Below are 19,326 nucleotides of genomic sequence, written 5' to 3'. Positions count from 1 at the left end.
CCCACAGGCCTCATCAGTCAGAAAACGACCCTTGGTGAAAACCGCAATTACGAAGTAACACAGAAAGAGGGCTGGTGAGGACACATCCGTTTTGTGAACATAAGAGAGTCCAGCAGACGGACCTCGGGTAACAGGGGCCGGGCCCCCGAGTGAGGACGTGACCCTCTCCTCCGGCCGCAGGATGATGCAGACTGTGGGCTCTGTCCCCTCAGACGCAGTTCTCAGCGCCCGACTGCTTCCCCGCAGGGCCGTTCTGGAGAGGACACAACCAAGGGCTGAGCACAGCCGACCTTAGCCCAAGCAACATTCTGCTAATAAGGTCCCCACTGCCTGCCACACGCACGCCCGCACACCCATGCGGCCCCCAGGAGAGACCCACTTCCGGGATCAAAGCCCCCCTCAACTCCCTGGAGAGGACACCGGCCGCCTGTGGCACGCACATGGCGCCTGGGCAGCAGCTGCCACTCACTTACACAGACGGAGGGACAAAGTCAAGGTAAAGCTCTAACGCTACTTTGGCCGACTGACCCCGAAGTCCACACAGACTCCGGAATTTCAATCTGAAGTCGCCAGCTCTAGGTCAGCACCACAGTCTGTCGGTCCTGCTCAGGCGGCATCTGCTGCGGCACCGAGTCAGAGTCTCGAAGTTACACGCACGCAATCCTAGGAAAGGTCCTGGGTAGTTCCCTGAACACCCAAGCCCGGAGCGTGGCGGTTTGACGTGCAGGGACGCGCCCACAGAGCAGACGGTAGCCCACTCACCCAACACCAACAGCCAGCGCCGAAATGAAAGGCCAGCCAGGGCCCGCATGTCAGTGTCGCCGTCGCCTGGGCTGGCTGCGGTCAACATGCCCCCCGGCCCAGCATCCTCAAGAACGAACTATGCAGGAAGAATGCAGGGTCATTTTTAGGCAGAGCAATGTGCACACAATAACCCTAAAGTCGTCCGCCACAGGCTCACGGAGCTGAAGGACTTTGTGGCACAGACAGAAACTGAGAACGCCCGCAGAAAAACGCAAAAACTCCCCTAGTTCTCTGGGGCTCGGCGGCCCAAGTGCTTATAGCCACAGGGCAGAGGACGAACCAGCTGCTAGACATCAGGAGGGAGACCGTGTACTGGGGGCGTAAGGAGGGTTTACAGTTCCCCCAGTCCCGGGGGCGGAAATGCCCGTTTCCTCCGTGTAACTGGAAGCTAAGACAACACACATTTTGCCAGCGACTTGCGATGGAAGGTTACACTGGGCTGTGGGCTCTCCAGACCGCACCAAGGCCGCTGTCGTCCTGGACCCCACACGCCCCCACACCTCCCTCAGGGGCGCCACGGATGAAAGCTGCGCCTCCCGCGACCAGGGGTCCACGTGACGACAGCCAACGGCTGCGCAACACCTGCCACCCTTGACGCACCACCAGCGCTGTGGCCATGCCAGCGATGATCAAACAGGCAGGCCCACTCACCATTCTCCAAGCAGGGACCGCTCCCAACAGACCCAGTCACGCGCCTACAGACAGTGGCCAGTGACCGCCAATCCTCCCACGAGACCTGCTGTCGGTTCCAGGGAACACGCTTCAAGAGCTGCACCGGTGGAGGCACAAGGGCTGGTGCGTTGTCGGGAGGGCACGAGACCGGGCGTCCCTGTCCCACGCCTGCCTGCGTCTCCACACAGCCCCAGCCTTGACCATGGGCTCTACAGCCCCAGACCAACAGGGAAACACCAAAAACCAAATCTAATTAAAGGCACATCCTGAATCTACTTTTTACCTGACTTGTTAAAATAAAAAATCACCCACGAAGACACAGCACAGGACACGCACCTGTCAACGGCGTGACCTTCCTCGCCCCACCACCCGGCGATGGAGATCTCCCCCCACACGCTCGCTGACGGTACTCAAGTACAGAGCGTTAGACAGTATGTAAAGCAAAGGTAGATATGAAAATAAAAAATACACATTATTTAATTCTATTTAAAATAATCAAGTTTAAAATTTTATGATAAATTCTCTCCTTATAAGGAATCCACAAACTTGAGAATTCTGACTCCTGCTCACCGCCCCTCTCCCCTCGGACAGCCGAGTGTCACCACACGCGAGACGCGGGGGCTCCTTCCACTGCCGCTCACATCGGATGGTTCACATGCGGTAGAGAGAGTAAAGGTCACTTAAAATGTTCAAGTCAAACTTTAAAAATGTTTCCAGAAGCAGGTTTAACACATCACATTTTGCTCATGAGCACAAAATTTACAGTCAGAAATTGCACATAAAGGGTTTATTTTAAATGTTTTAAGGATAGGATAGAGTTACATCATAATTATAAAAATTACTTACAGAATTAACAGATTTATATTGTTTATACTTCTAAATGCAGAGAACAGGGAACTGTCTACACATCGTATAAAATAAAATTAAAAATGAATTCAAGCCTGAAAGATGAGGTCATTCACCTAACTGTCAGGTGCGAGCACGAAGACCTCGGAACTACGCACACCCGCTCACACCGCACTAATGGTGGAAATACAAAAAGCGCAGCATTTCCAAGGAACCACAGACATTTCAACCATAATTATTTTGTTATAATAATTGTTCCTGTTTTGTCTTTGGAGAACTTTCTTTTTTCTTTTTTTCTTTTTTTAAGACAATCCGCTTGCGCATGTTTTCAGGCACTACAATTTGTGACAATCCGAACAGTCTTCTAATGGGTCCACAGGGTTCAGAGATTCGAGCCCAATGCACTGCGGGGTTTGGCACGTAAAACAAGAATAGGAATGAACTCTGGCTGAGAGGTGACTGGGCGCTTCGAGAATGCACAGTCCCTTCAAATGCTGCACGACAGACAGAGCTGGGAAATCCCCTTCTGCTGGCGCTGGCTCGCCAGTGCATTCTCATCCTACGACCACTACAACGGCACAGGAAGCAAATATACAGGAAACAGAAAACAAAATCAAAACAAAGATAGAAAACAAAAAACCTAAATATCTTCCACATGCAAGTTCAGTTAGTTACATTGAACATTCTACTTAGAATAGAGCATGCAAAAAAGGATGGTCTGCGTTTAAGGTTCTCCTCGGAAGCTTCACGTGGCAGCCGGACGTCACACGCACACGACACGGGAACACGATAGCAGGTCAGTGAGGAAGGCCGGGACATTTTATACAGGTTCAGGGCTTGTGCAGTCACAAGTCCCATGATAATTTTGGAAACTCATGTCGGGCTCCTACAACAAGGAACCAACATTCTGATACCAGGAAAAGGCAAGCAATGCATGCAGATCTGAAACGTGAGCCTAGAACGAAGCCTGAAGTACCGGGCGAGGGAGTGGAATCAGTCACCGCGCAAGTGTGGGTTAAGCCACCAAAAGAAAAGAGAATTGTTGGGGGGGGGGCAGGAAAACAACAAAAAACCCCTTCCCCTTCCTTCCGTCCTAAAGGCAGCAAATGGAAATGATGAAAATAATGGTGATCATCATGTGTCACGTTCATCGGGAGAGTGGCAGACCATGTAGTATCGAAGGTGCTAAAGGTACTCGCAGGAAAACCATGATGTAAGTCGTCAAGTGACGCTGGGAAGGTTGCCACTGACCCAGCCCTCAGGATACTCCAAAGAACACTGGTTTTCAGTCCAAAGTCACTGTACCATGTTCGTACAGTGCACACACCAGACGTCCTACTCTCGGGGCACACGTGTCTACCTGTGCTCGGGGAGCAGACTCAGCCTGGAGACCGGCATGCAGGGACTCCTGACCAGAGCCACTGGGAAAGAGGTGACGGACAGTCGTGCAGCACGACCCCTGCTGAAGCCAGAGAAGTGTGAGACCAGGCAGGCACCGCGGGGAGAGGCGCAGAGGCAGACAAGCTCCCCTCCGCGGCCCGAGGGGAGGCACTGCATTCTAGAGCGCGGGGGTCACTGTCCAACAGCATGCCAACGCACAGCCTTCCAAAGGCAAAGCAGGCACCACGCGGACCGCGCACAGTAAGGCCACCAACAACAGAACCTCCAGTACTGAGAACAGCCGTGACAGAGGCCGCACGGACTGCTGGTAGTCGGCTGGCAACACGTGCATTCAGCCTTCTGCCTGACCCTCAGGTAAGCTCTTTAACCTCCACAAGATACTGCATTCCGTGCGGCCTCTCTCCTGGCTTTCAAACTGGCAGGGCTCATCTGAAACAACGTGACAGATGATGACGATGTCGCTGCCACCCAACCACTTCTGTGATTCTACTTCGGTCAAAACCACCTTGCAGGAACAAGCCACGAAAGGGCTGTGAGGCTGAGGGCCACAGTCACACCCACAGGCTAGCACGATGACAGGAGAGTCCCCGTCAGCAGAACACCGGGAGCCAAGCGCACTCAGCACCACAGAAAGTGTCGGGGACCCAGGCCGTGACATGTCTACATACTCTCTGTGGGGAAAAGCTGGGGGAAGCCTTCTGACCACAACCACGTATCAGTAAGAACAGTAATAAAAATAAAAGTGTCCCAGAGAACTTGTCAGAAGGCCACAACACCACTCTCCAACTTGTATGTCTCGGATCAAAGCACTAGGTTCCGCCAGGAACTTACCACATGCACACAAACCACTGGCGCGCTGTTGCTTCTCAAATCACGTACTAGAATCCAGACTGCTGATCGTACAGACTAACAGACCAGGTTGTGCCGTACAAGGCACCCCGGCATCACACCGTGTGGACCAAGTACCTGGGCTTTGCTTTAAAACAAAAAAAGTATTTATGATAAAAAATGTAAACAAAATTTTACAAAGCTTAGAAATTAAAGGCAGCTTTTTACCCAGCTTTCTGTTTTGTTAAATTCTAATGTGGGTCCAGCAACTGTTCACAAATGATTCCTATTCGGACTGATGGTTTAAAGCCTCCAGACTGAAAAGGTGTCTGAACTTCTGACTTCCAAAACACGCTGAACATCTCTGTGTCTCCTGTGCCCACATTTACTTTTAAGTAAACAGCAGTAATATACGAAATCAGACTGACTGAGGACAAGCACTCCTGTTAAACTGGAGAATATTACTGAACCCCCGCCCCAATCCACAAGGAAAGGACTGCCAAGGAAGCGTGTGGGTGGGTGTCTGTGTGTGTGTGTGTGTGTGGCGCGTATGGACACACACGGATGCGGACAGGGAGAGAGAGGTCCATACACGTCTCGACGAAGAAGGCAGTACCGACAGCGCCAGACCATGCTTGCAGCGTGGCAGCAGGTGGGAAGAAGTACAGTGCTGGGGGGCTGGGGCGGTCCAGTCCAGTTTACACGACCGCGGTGCTATCTTAACTCCACCAAACTTGCCTGTAACTCCCCTCCAGACACACAGACTTCTCGTAAGAGGAAGGAGTTCTTACACAAAATGCTCTGTGTTCACATCAATCTGTACTATTCAGAACAAACTGGTTCTGCTGGCAGAGATTGTGGGTTCGCAGGGACATTTAAGCTTTCATTAAACTGGAAAGCAATCAAGTCTTTATGTCTACAAATTATACATTTAATAGTTCCACAAATTTGGCCAAGTCCATGATGACATCTAGGATGTTTTCACCAAATCGTAGACGTAAATATGGAAATCGTCATCGAACTTGATGAAATAGACCGACGGTTTGGCCTCCACCTGATGAATGACCATGCCAGTCCTCTTGGAGCCGTCCTCTTTGGCATACTCCACCTGTTTGCCCACCAGGCTGTCCACAACTTCTCCCGGCTCCCTTTCTGCTGGAGGAGAATCGTCTGCGTGGAAGAGGGCGGAAGAAAGAATTCAAAGTCAATTTTTACGTAAGTACCAACTCACGTATCTATTTCAGTAACAGTGTTTAAAAACGTAACATCCGGATTCATCCTAATTATCTAGAGCAAGAGTCGGCCCACTTCTTCTTCAAGGGCCAGAGGCTTGAGGACACAGGTCTCTGCACCCACCAACTGCTCGGCCCTGTTGGTCCTGTGAGAGTAGCCGCGAGGGGCACAGAAGCGCAAAGTGTGCCGATGAAACTTTATGTACAGAAACAGTGTGCTGTTCCCCACCCCCCAGGATGTAGACGTGTCAAGAATTTTGAAAAAAATAACCAGAAATCCCTGTGGCTTATATGTAATTACAGCTGAGACTGGCTGAGGGGTGAGGCAAGGAAAGGCCGGAGAAAAGCCTGGATGCACAGAACTTCTCAAAAGCCACAGTGACCCTGAAACAGGCCTTCAAGACAGACAATACCTCCTAGGACACGGAGCGTATGCCATTCTCGTCAACACTCTGCTGCTGAAATGAACTGGAACTCCTCAAAGCTTCTTCCTCCCCACGTTCGCGGCATCTCATTGCTGGTTTTCCTACCCGAGCTCTCGGGTAAGATTTCCCGGGCTCTGGAGATAGGTGCTGAGCGAACCCCTGCCCAGACTAATCAGGACGGGACCTCCAGGACAGCACTGGTCCGCAGCAAAGCCCGTGTGCTGGGAATCCTGCCCTGAGCCAGCAGGGCTATGTGGTATTCTCAGAGCACAGAAACCAGAGCAAACCTCTAGCAGCAAAGACCCAAAGGGCAGGGGATGGAGCCGGGAGGCTACCACCCTCTCTCCAGAAACCCCTGCAGGTCCTGCGTGGGGCGAGCCATTTTGCAAGGAGCAAGAGAGGGCTTCCAGATGCCCTCGGGGGGTGCTGCACCCCGCGCTTACCCCAGGCTGCCTGTGCTCTCGCTGCTGGCACATCGCCCCCACCCCAGCCTCACACACAGCCGGCTGCAGTCCCGAGCACGTCTGTCCTTCAACTGCAGACACAGCCCTACCAGGCTAGTCTGCCCGCTGGCTGACATCACGCACGATGCCAGCCACAAGCCCGCGTCCAGCGGTCATCAGCTCCTCTGAGCAGGAAAGCGACGCCGAACCCAAAGCTGCACTCCTCTCTTCAAAACTGCTCTTTCCTCAGCAGCGGCGCCAGCCCCCCACGCCCTCGCGGTGCTGCACGCTTACAGAGCATTCCAAAGCCACAACAGCCGGGCCTCTCCGGCGACTGAGCCAAGATGCCAGAGCCTCACACGAAGGCCGCTGCAAGCGCCCGGCTCCAGGACATCACTGGTGGCAGCTGCACTTTCACACTCGCAAAACCAGCTGGCGAGCGGGGGAGGAGGCTGAGCGGCTGAGGAAGGGGTAATGGGAGGCCAAGGGGGGCCAAGCGGGGACCGAGCAGGGGCTAAGGAGGGGCTAAAAGGGGCCAAGGGGGCACTGGGAGACTCTGCGGACAGCCCAGATGGCCCAAATGCCCCTACGCTTTCACGCAGCAAAGCAACAGTTCTTACTGTGGATCTTTCTCTACAAAAAAGTTAAAAATCAGGGGCACCTGGGTGGCTCAGTGGGTTAAGCCTCTGTCTTCAGCTCAGGTCATGGTCCCAGGGTCCTGGGATCGAGCCCCGCATCGGGCTCTCTGCTCAGTGGGGAGCCTGCTTCCTCCTCTCTCTCTCTGCCTGCCTCTCTGCCTACTTGTGATCTCTGACTGTCAAATAAGTAAAATCTTAAAAAAAAAAAAAAAAAAAAAAAAGCTAAAGATCAACTTCATACAAACAACACTCCTGATAATTAAATTCCTGCCCATAAGTACATCCCTGTACAGATTGAGAGTGAAAGTATACAGAGCCAAAGACAAAGGCGGCGGAGAGTCAGGGCTGAAGAGCACCTTGAAGGCAGGTTCACGGACCTGTCGACAGAAGAACCTGTACAGGCCCAGGGAACCCTGTGCTGGAGGAAAGCTATGGAGTAGTTTAAAAAAGAACAGGTTTACCCAAAAATGAAACTAGGAAAATAATTCCACTCACAACCACATCAAAAAGAGCAAAGTAGGGATGTGTGGGTGGCTCGGTCGGTTAAGCCACTGCCTTCAGCTCAGGTCATGATCCCAGGGTCCTGGGATCCTTGTTCAGCCTGCTTCTCTCTCTGCCTCTGCCTGCAGCTCTGCCTGCTTGTGCACGCTCTCCCTCTCTCTCTCGATCTGACAAATCAATAAATAAAATCTAAAAAAAAAAAAAGAGCAAAGTATTTAGGAATAAACTTAACAAAGTGTAAAACTAATACTCTGCAAACTACAAGAGACTACTGATGGAGATCTTTAGTTCTCAATAAATGGGAAACTATCCCGGGCTCCTGGGTCAGAAGGCTTCACAGCGTCAAGGCGATCAGAGATTCAAGACAATCTCCATCAGAATCCCGGCTGACTTCCTTGAAGAAACTGACAAACGGATTCCAAAACTCAGGACACTGTCAGGGACCCAGAAGAGTCAAAACAATTCTGAGAGAGAAAAAGTAGGACTCGGCACCTCTCAATGTCAAAACTTACTTGAGAGCCACGTGACTGAGAATGGCACGTGCCCCAGCAGACAGGAGCACAGCCGTCCATCTGCAGCCAGCTCCCTTTCACCGCTGGCACCGAAACCAGCCAGCAGGGAAAGACAGTCTTTCCACAACATGGTGCTCAGGCAACATGCGCAAGAACGAAGGGGCGCCCTTCCACCACATCATAAAAATGAACTCAACATGTATTGAAGGATCTAATGTAAGAGCAAGACCTGTAGAACTTGCCAAAGAAACCAAAAGGGTAAATCGTCATGATTTACCAGAAGCATGAGCTCCGAAAGAAAACACTGGACTTCATCACAATTAAAAACTTCTGTGCTTCAACAAGCACCAAGAAAGCGAACAGAAACCCACAGAATAAAACAAAGTGTCTGCAAATCCTACATGGGTCCAGAGACCCCCATCAAGATCCAGACTCTGACGCCGCAACAGAACAGGGGCCCAACTGGGAAACGGGCCGACGACACCAACAGACTTCTCTCCGAAAAAGACACCAAAAAACGGGGACAGTGTCTGGGTGGCTCCGTCGGTGAAGCATCTGCCTTTGGCTCGGATCGTGATCTCAGGGTCCTGGGGTTGAGCCCCACGTCAGGCTCCCTGCTCAGTGGGGAGCCTGCTTCTCCCTCTGTGTTCTCTCTCTCCCTCTCAAATAGATAAATAAAATCTAAAAAAAAAAAAAAGACACAGAAATGGCCAATCACACACAAAAGGATGCCTGACCTCTTGAGTGCTCAGGGAAATGTAAACCAAGACCATGACAAGGCAGCATGTCGCAACCACAAGGACACAGTGAAAACATCAGTTAACAGGCTGTGTGTGCGTCAGAACCCTCACACGCAGCTGACATGCACGGAGAAGGGTGCAACGGGCGCCCAGGTGATTCAACGGTGACCACAGACCCATCAATCCCACTCCTCGGTATGCACCAAGGTGCTCAGACACCCGCAACCCAAGGGCTGGCCGCAGCATCCTTCACCGTCGGCAAGAGGCGGACACGCCACCCCCCCCCCCGCGACAGATGACACGCGCGCGCGCAGGACCGCTGTATGTGGCGTGTAAAGAGATGAGGCACGGACACTCGTCACAACACAACGAGCCTTGAAAACCCTGAGCTGAGTAAGAACACCACATACACGGGGCCACCGTTCTCGTCCACGTGCAAATCCGCAGCCTGAAACAGTGCAACTGCACGGAAAACACGTACCCTTGGCGAATGGTGCGAAGTTTCACAACGCATGCTTGGTGCATGGTGAAAAGAATGATCACACAACCACAGTAATCCAAATAAACAAGATACAACTACAAAACGGCTCATCAAACATCTCGTTCTAACCTTCAAGTTCCTCTGGAATTAACAGAACAAAGGCTGTCAACGCACTTACTAGAATCAGGCATAATGCGAAGGTCGCCTTCTTTATAGTCGTCTAAAAGCTGGTACATGTACAAGACGGGGTCCTTCTCGTAGGTGATGTAGAACCACGTGTTCATGATGGGGGCGCGTGCCAGGACCATCCCCCTCCACTCGTCCTTGGAGCCGTCCTCCGTCTCAAACATGTGCTCCACCGCCTTGCCGATCATCGTGTCGGCCAGGTGCGCATCGCTGATCCGGGAGGTCGCTGGGGACGAGAAGCAAACAACGGTTCGCACGGGGTTTTAAGAGACACACACCTCGAAGGCTGAGCTCACGCAAGGGGGAGGCTTGAAGGACTGACCACGTGCCACACCAGCGGCCCCAGGGCCACCAGCAGGCCTCAGGGGCCACACGATGCCAAGCCCTGCGGGCCCCAGACTACAGGATCCCATGAGAACCTGCCATTCTTCTGTGCGCTTTGCTCAACTCCTGCCCGTGGTACTGTGTCTAAATTGGAAATTCCCCGGTTTGCTGGAGGCACAGCATGCTCTCCGGTACTAACAGTCACTTTCTGTGTTGCGGGAAGGACAGCCTGAGGGCAGAAACGCCGAACAGGGGCGTCCCCGCGCAGCCTCACTCACCTTCCCTCTATGGACACCTACGTCATCACGGGCCAGGGATGAAAACTAAGAAATGCACTCGTGCCAGGCCCGAGAGGTCAGCCTCACATCCACTGTGTTTTCGACAGTGGTGGTCACGCAGCCGGAGCCCCGGCACGAAATGCCCAGCGCTTCCGCTGCGTCCTGTGAAGAACCAACTGCTTCCCTGGGCCTGCCGGCCTCCCCTCCTTGCCTGTCCCTGCCCCCACGGGCCTCTCCCTTCTCCCCACCAGGCTCCCCCGTCTGCGGGACCATGAGCCACTGTCGCCTCCTCCCACTGCGTCCCCCAGTGACATCCGCCACCACGTGCTGACACCGCGACGGAAGGAGGACCCTTCCCGTCTGTCTCCCGACCCTGAGATCCCAGGGCGTCCACACCTGCCTACAGACTAACCCTCAGCCCAGCTCTGCGGGCTTTAGGAGGCAGGCGGAAACTCACCACCTTCCTCTAGCAACACCGGGAAATTACGGAGAATCCTAACGATTTTAAGGTTTCTCTGGTCCTCACGTTTTAGACAACTGTCTTTAAAAACAATCAGCACTTCTGTTTTACTCATTCACAAGTGCGTCTATCTCTGTTAAAATAATATTCAAAGGCATACACATTATCATTTCTTTCTCAAGATACCGTTACCCAATTTGATCAGAAAGACATCGAAACACATCCGGTGGCTCTGCTTCCACACGCAACCATTCTAGACTACATAAACCCCCCGCACACTGGAGTAAAGCCTACTGGTTTCGAAGTTCTCAAGCTTGCCCATCTCTGGACTCCCGTCCACGATGCGGACACATTCCTGAGGATCGGAAAGCGCCCTTCCCGCGAACAACTACGAGACTGCCGTGTTAGAGGTCACAAACGACAGCGCTACACACCGGATCTCTCACGAAGAAAGACCCTTCCTCGCAAACACGCAGCACGGGGGCGGTGGGGCTATGCGGCTTCCCGGGAGACACCCGGTTACCCGCCTGCGTCCGCGCCGACCTGTCCCGCGCTCCTGGCAGACGCCCAAGATCCAGCCTACAAGCCCCTGCTGCTGCCAAGGCGCGTCTCCTGGTCAGTGTTTTCAGGAAAAAGAGACGCTCCCGTGTGATGCTACGGGACACACAAGCAGCAGCTCGGACGCTGACGCGCAGCACGGACCCTGCGACCCGTCCCCGCGGACCCGTCCCCCGGGCACGTCCCCTCAGGCTCTCCCACGCGCGCAGAGAACGCGGGCAACTCCGCAGCGAAGCCAACGGCGTAGCCCGGCTCCGAGCCGGGCGAGGCCCACGCGGGCACTTCTGCACAGACGGCAGACGCCGGCAGCGCTCAAAGTCGGGGACGCAAACCCAAAGCCAGAGCGAGGGACGCGGGCCGGCGCGACGGCAGACGAGCCCGAGCCCGAGCCCGAGCCCGCGGCTGGAAACCCAACGCCGCCAACGCGTGGAGAACAGAGCGCCGTCTCCTCCGTCTCCTCAGTCAAACCCGGAATGCCACGGCCGGGACAAGCCTCCGGGGAAAGGACAGCAGCGGCAGGAGAGGAACCTGACGCCGCAGCGGGCCAGCGGCCCAGGCGGCAGAAACCGCGGTGCAGGGGGCCTGGAAGGGGCGCACACGTGCAGCGCAGTGTCGCGCGGCCTCGAAGGGAAGGAGACGCGGCCACCGGCTAGACGGGGCGAGCCCCCAGCACGCCATGCTGAGGAAGCGGCCGACCACAGAAAGACAAACAGTCTCAGTCCTGCTGACGGGGTCTGAAGGGGGCCGACGTGGCGGGGCGGAGGGCGGACGTGGCGGGGTGGGGGCCGGGGAGCTGCCGCTCCCGGGGACAGAGCTGCAGCCTGACAAGACGCAGCGATGTGGAGGCGCGCTCTGCAACAGCGGCAGCGGAATCACCGACACTGCGGAACCGTCAAGGCAGGACATTTCAGGTCCCATTTTTCTTTCCACCAAAATAAACAGTCGGGCAGTCTTCGAGGGTATCCTTTACCGACACGCGATCCCACAGAGAAGACACCGTGTGTGCCGAGTGACGCGCCGCTGCCTTCCTGCGCGGGACGGGGTGAAGGCCACGCGACTCCCAGACTGCGGGGTCGCAGGGAGCACCACAATTAGCTATGACGTGAAGTCCGGGTGCGACACACTGCTGGTCTGCAGCGGGGCCCTTGGATTTCCTTTTTAAAATGCTCTGCTGTTTACAAAAGCAACCCGCCTCCTGCTGGGAACTTCTAGAAAAACACTGGACAACTCTGAAGCCCATCAGCAGAGATACTGACAGATTTCAGGGTATTTTGGTCAAACCAAAATAAAAGGTCTTTTCCTGCCCTACGATGGCAGAAGAACTCAGGAGAATGGGCACAGGCCACGCAGCAAAATGCAGTAAATCTCACGGGAGCAGACAGTCTCGCCCCAGGGGAGATGCGGACCCAACCTCTGGGTCAGAAGAACACACGACAATTACTTCCTACGAACAATGGAGATGAGCGTTTAGACATTTTTTAAGACCTTCAGGCTCAGACGCCTCCACGTGAGTTTCTCACGCTGGAAACGGGCAAACGTCAAGACCAAGAAGAAACCGAGGCTGTGTCTCGGGAGGAAGAGAGGGGTGCAGTGGCCCAAAGGACAGGCATGCCGTGACAGCTGGCAGAGACGGCTCGCTGCCCGATGAGCTAGCTACCTTTCATAAATGGGTAAAACAGAGGGAAAGCAAGCTTTCCGAGAGAACACCTGCACTTAAACAGGACGAGGACGGACACAGCCCCGCTACCCACAGGGAACCCCCACAAAGGACCTGCTGCTCTGGCCGAGCATCAGCGTGGGGGGAGGCACCCGGTCCCAAGAGCACAGCAGCAGAAACAAAGGGCACCGACTGTCCGACCCCACGCTTCCACCCGCCAAGTCCACTTCTGCCAGGACTGCGTCTGTGAACCCGGAGGCCTCTAAAGCCCATCCCCAGAGCATAAACCCGCGCTCACGCACGAGGAACACGGCCGTCTGCAAACATCTCCGAGTGAACACACTGAGAAGGTGCTGCGTCCTACTGACCACAACAGTAACATTTTACTTTATTCTTAAAGGTAAAATCAGTCATTACTGTTATTAATTGACAACTTGTGCCTTTAAGGAACTAGGTTATGAAAGGGAAGCACGCTGTATAACACTTAAAAAAAGATAGGGTGTGCTCACTTCCCCGTCACTGTGCAAACAACTCTAAAGACTGTGTGAGCAAGCCCACGGGTTCTGGCGGCCTGAATTCGGGCTGAAAGTACAGTATCACTTACGTAGTTGTACACGTGCTGAGATCACTTCACATAAGGATTCTACAATAAAGGCATAAGCTACTACAATCGGAGTAAGTACACAGCACATTTGAGCTAATAAGAGAATATTCTTACCCATCAGAGTCCACGTGAACAGTGAGCAAAATGTGGGAAATAACCATGTTAGAAATCATCAGACTGTCAGTTTCTTCAGCAACAACTCCATACATTGTTATGTCCTTCACAGTCTCTCAAACTGTGGTTTGAGACTGAAGTGTGTATCGGGAGTGCGTGCACTCCAGTAAGAATAAAAACACCAATAATGCAAAAGAATCATCAAAAAGCATCCATTTCGATAATCATTTTTAAAGCATACAACGCACAAATAGTAAAGAGAACTTACCAACTCTATCAGGGAGGACTTCGAGCGCAGAAACTCTTTCATCTTTATTAAGTTCTAGTCCATAAACACAGTCAAATCCATCGTATTTTATAAGATACAAAGAAGGGTTTACAGGCACCTGGTCCAGCACGGTTCCCTTCCACTGGGTGACAGGGCCGCTTCCCTCCTTCCAGCCGTGCTGAATCCTGCAGCCCACGATGTTCCGCCGGGGCTGGGAAACAGGTTTGCTCGGCCCCACACTGCTCCGATGTTTTCTGCATTCACACATATATACACGTAAGGGATCGTCTCAGAAGCACCCACCCCTCGATCCAACGCTACCGCTAACCAGCATGCTCTCCTACGGGTCCTCCCAGGCCCGCACTAGCTAGGGGTGCCACTCTCCCGGTCCAAGTGCCTCCAGCTGGGCCCTCGGGGTCACCGTGTGTGCCCACGGAGTGCTGGCCACAGGCCTCCCCCTACACCCACTGTGCCGGGCCGAAGAGCACTGCTGCCTTAGGCAAGCTTGGCCCTCATACTGAGCACGAGCACTGCGTTCTCAGCATTCCCGTTCCCTCTAATGGGGGAGCTCACAGTGATCCCAGTTACCAGAGAAAGAGAAGGGCTGCGCACGGGAAGTACCACACATGCGCGTGAGCCCGTTGCTCGTCTAACGGAAATGGGCAAACCGTTCAATCTCACCCACTCCGCATCCCACACCACGAGCCCCCACCACCTTAATCAGGGAGTGAGAAGCCACTAGACACGGAGCTCCCACCCCCGGCCGGAGTCCAGGCCGCTGGCACCCCCATGTCGTACCGTCAGTACTCTCTAGAAAACAGAATCTTACACACTTGCATTTGTGACAAATACTTAACATAATGTAAAAATTATTGCAGCAACACCAAACCACGTTCTTCCCAGATCATTTAACAACTGAAAAAGCTACACCCGATGTTTATTTACAAGCAGTACACGTGAGTCTCGTGATCAAGGAAGGAATCCTGGTCCCCCCGGGAGTCCGCACATAAGGCCTGGGCTGGCGTGAATACGAGCTGAGGGCCAGGCCCCGCCCGTGCTGCCAGGAGAGCTTCCGGCGGCAGAAAGCTCTCGGCTGCCTCACCGCGAGCGCAAGTGATGAGCGACTGGAGTACACACAAACTCTGAGACAAAAAACAATTTATTGTAGGCTATGATGTATACAGAGGGATGTATTTCAAGTAGTCGATCTGGTAAACCCACTGGTTCTGTGAGACAGAGGCTCCACCAAACCACGGCTGCCCAACGAGGCCAAATAGGTGGCTGCAGACCTTCACCTCAACAAGAAGGGGGCATGGCCCAGGAGGACATTGTGCCACGTCAGGCTGGAGAAGGGTCCCAAGGTTTCGTGCAGTGCTGTGAGGACAGCCGAAATCGTGGGTCTGCCTTCCCCACGCCCTCGCCAAGACTCAGAGGCACCCAGCAAACCTGCCTCCCAGCAAGACAGGGCACACGATCCTTTCCAGGGGCAGGGCGCTGCAGGAGACAAAGGAGCTGGGCCTCGGAAGGGACGATGGGGACACGCCCCCGAGGCCTCACACACACAGGTCTCGCCGCTGGGAGAGGCCCAGGCCTCCTCACAAACAGGTGCCTCACAACGGGACTGAAAGGGAAGCACGCCCGAAGACAACACGCCCACTATCAGGCACACAACAGAGGCCAGGACAAGGAAGGAGAGACGGAAGAGCCCAGAAATGAGAAGTCAACCGGAGGAGCCCAGCTACCAGACACCAGAGGGCACGCCTGGGACAGAGGACAAGGGGACAGCAGGGCCAAACAGTCACGAAGAGACAGGGACAGACGTGAATTCCGGCTTCTGTAATACAGGAGGACACCGACACAACTGAAGAAAAATGCCCCGAAACAGAAGACAGACATGTGCACAGGCCACCTTGGGAAAGTGGACCTTCAACCACAGACACTAACATTCCAGTGAAACAAACGAACTTCAGAAACGGAGGATCTCATGGGCATCCAAGCGAAGGACACATCTCATGTAAGCAAAACGGAACATGACGGTGACGCTGGGGCCACCAGACAACAGAGTGCAGTGGGGTTCAGGTTCTCAGCAGGGAAATGTGAGCCGAGGGTTCTCCGCTGCCGTCCGAGGCCCAGGAAGAAATGTCCTGGTCGGGGCCTCCTGAGAAGTCACGGGAGTTTCTGCAGAGGCCGACTGCAGGCTGGGAGCACCTCCAACTGCACACAAATGTGAGGAAAAGGGAAGAGGGGCATGCAGCTGTGGTCTGCAGGGGCGAGCGTCAGAGCTACCCTGCGGGGAGAAGACACAGGCACGGCAGAGCGGGACAGAGCGCATCTGAGACCGGCGGCCCCTTATTCGGTGGGGGAGGAGAGTGAGGCCCAGACCCAGAGCTGCTCAGGGCAAGGAGCCCCAGGCCCTCCCCAGACACTGCAGCGTGCAGCTCGGTGTAGAGGGAAAGGCCAGGACCACGCACCACTGAGTCTGTGCCCTGCAGCTACGAGCACCGCTCAGCCCCGATGACCGCGAACCTGGGAGTGCGCAGTGTGGGGAAACGGCTGGAATGCTGCCAGCACAGGGTTTCTCCTCCATCGATCCTTCTCCTACTTCTTGGGACATTGAGGCAGAAGTTCGAGTGCTGCACAGTGTGGACGGGGTCAGGCTCTCTGCACAGAGGGCAGAGGCGGGCTCCCAAACCCCAGCAAGGAAGGAATGCAGTCCTGTGCAGCATTCCAGTGGCTCACACAAACACTCCACCGTCACTACCAAAATGACGGACTGACGCTGCAGGTGCACAGTGTCACCGTGGCTGTCACCATGGCCAGGCCACAGTACTCAGGTATGTGGCCAATCATGGCCCCAAGAGTCCTCTGTGAGGGCACTCTTCTACAAGACGCGGGAACCAGCAGATGGCCCCACACATGGGTGGGCCTCATCCAATCAATTGAAGGACTTAAAAAAGTGCTCTTATATGAAAGTGCAATCTTCCCTTTTCCCTGGGCTCCAATCTCCGTCCACACGTGTGCATGCACACCTACACACCCACTCACACGCATAATAACCACTGGTTCTGTCTCCTTGGAGAGTAAGACCATAGCCAGAAAAGCTTCTATCCAAGATTCCGAAGCAGGACATCTTCTATTACTGTGATTCTCAACAAAACCACCCTAACTTGGCCAGTTTAAGGGCACAAAGGGGCAGCTGGGGACGCAGAGCAGCAGTGTTCCAGCTCAGCTATGCGTCCCTTGTACACGCATGAGCAGCGCTGTGCTGTGGCCCGTGGCTGTTCTGGAAGAGGGAGCATGGCACCATGCATGGCCATGTTTCTGCACAGGAGGCCCTCGTCATGGCTGTGTCCAGCAGCAGGTGACTCAGAAGTGCCAGTAGCACTCTCCAAAGTGGCTCACGCATCCTTTACCCTAGAACACAGCAGTCCTTCCCTCTACCTTCATTAAGGAAACCGGAAGTAGCACGTCCTGCTGCCATCCGCGGGACACCAGGGCAGGTCCAGCATCTCCTTCTGTGCGTCTGTGCGACGTATGTCTCCGCCCACCCACCCCGTGTCTCTCTTGGTCTGTGCGGCTGGGAGGACAGAGGCTTTTGTGCCCCACGCCTGGCTTAGCTCTGGTCTTACAAACCTACCTCTAACCTGTAAGCTGCTGCATTTATAGCTAACGTTCTTCTACTAAAATCTACAATTAATCAAAACCTCAATTTTCCCTCTCCTAGCTCTAACAGGACCAAAAACAAACAAAAAATTCGTAGTAAAAGAAGGAAAATTTCTAAAACAAAAACAAAAACACCCTGGCACATAATGACCCCACCTGACACTGCTCAAATGTGGGCTGCTGTTCCAAATTTTGTTTTCATTCTTATCTGAGTAACTTTGCAAAAACATTACCTTATTTAGAAACAAACAAGAAAAGAAGGATTTTTGCTAGTTCTTGTAACATTCCCATCTCTGGATGTTTTCTCTTTCCGAACACACCCGGCGAGGACTCGGATGCCTCCAATGGGGTTCAGAGTCACGGACACACTGCTGTTCACCTCCACACGCAGTCCTGGGGCCCACGTCCCCAAACCGCCTCAGTCCGCGCATCAGGTTCAAGACTGTTCTCTCCCCTCAGAGCCTGTGTCACTGTCTCCCATCTCCCAAATTACAGAAAACAGATGCCAACAGATCCTTCTGCATTCTGACTGGTTTTTCTGAGTTGCTTTTAGAATTTCCTTTGCTCCTGCAATCAGAAATGTCATCAGAACTTGGGACTCGTGTTTTCCATCACCCCTCAACTAGCACGTGGTCAGTCCGGAGAGGGCCGCGCAGAACTGTCTCTGTATCTCCTGCGGATGCTCCCTCCCTCCTGCAGCAGAGGCACCGGGTCTCCGGCTCCGTCCTCCACAATCCACCTTCCCCGGTGCTGCTCACCTTCCAGAAAGCCTCAGACCAAGTGTTCCTGAATCAGGTAAAAGCAGGTAAAATAGACGGGCTTGAATGTCAGCCTATCTACTGAATATCTTACAGAGCATCTTTAATTTCTAGATACTAATGGCTTGATCTTCTCTTGAACAGTGTCTCTTCAATTACCAAGTCTTTCAACATCAGGGGTAACGTTCATGTCCTTGCCGGATTCCTCTATGGGCTCTGCGGGTCGGCCTGGTCCGTGCTGGGGGTGCCGTGCGGCCCCCCGCTTAGCTCTCCCATGCTGTGCGACGCTCTCTCCTACCGTCAGCGCTCCTCAGGTGCCTGCTGGTTCCCGGGGCTCCCGTGCTCCATGCAAGCCGGGGTCACGGCGTCAGTGGCTGGGAGCACCTCCTCAGGCCCAGGCGAGCCCGGGCATCGGGCAGGGGCTGCGGGGAGGCCAGGAGGTAAGTGAGCGAAGACCTCAGGAGGGCAGCCAGGACAGGCAAGCGTCCAGGCAAGCGGTCTCTCCTCTTCGGCTGCAGCCAGCCCTGGTGGTGTCCGACCGGCGCAGATTCCAGAGCCCACCCAGGCAGTCACTGTTCACACAGCTTCCTTTTCTCCTCGAAGTGGCCGAGTTCCTCAGCTCGGCTGAATTTTTACATAAATCTGTTCCAACATGCTTTAGGTCTCCCAGGAATTTCTAAAGTTCTGGCCTGCCAATAGGATGAGGTAGGATGAACCAATAACAACAAAAACTGCCAATTTTGGGAAGTTATTTTAATGCAAATTATGGTGACGTACAATCCTCTCTCTGCTTCTGGTAGGGATACAGCCCTCCTTACGCAAAACTCGGCAATCCCCCGTCCCAGTGATTCCAGGGCTGGGAATTTATCTGAAGTGGTGCAGAGGCCCAGCCGCCGCGCTCTGAGCCGTGTCTGTGACGGGAGATAAAGCACG

The 19,326-nt window shown here is 54.0% G+C and overlaps 1 protein-coding gene across 5 annotated transcripts in view; it reads right to left on the bottom strand.

Moving 5' to 3' along the window:
• Window positions 1-2,248: 2,248 nt before the first annotated feature.
• SPIN1 (spindlin 1) overlaps window positions 2,249-19,326 on the bottom strand; it is a 77,460-nt gene continuing 60,382 nt past the window's right edge. For 4 of the 5 annotated variants that reach the window (XM_032308653.1, XM_032308652.1, XM_032308655.1 and 1 more), the window contains 3 exons: window positions 13,973-14,226; window positions 9,702-9,935; window positions 2,249-5,721 (listed from right to left, as the gene is read on the bottom strand). In XM_032308653.1, the coding sequence (XP_032164544.1) occupies window positions 5,522-5,721; window positions 9,702-9,935; window positions 13,973-14,226 (688 nt within the window). In that variant the 3' untranslated portion in view covers window positions 2,249-5,521. The remainder of the gene's footprint in view (window positions 5,722-9,701; window positions 9,936-13,972; window positions 14,227-19,326) is intronic. The other variant, XM_032308656.1, reaches the window with a different exon arrangement.

Source organism: Mustela erminea, chromosome 12, assembly GCF_009829155.1.
Source record: "Mustela erminea isolate mMusErm1 chromosome 12, mMusErm1.Pri, whole genome shotgun sequence".
Taxonomy (NCBI): Eukaryota; Metazoa; Chordata; class Mammalia; order Carnivora; family Mustelidae; genus Mustela; species Mustela erminea.
Note: the sequence above shows the minus strand (reverse complement) of the source record. Positions and strands in the feature narration are given on the sequence as shown.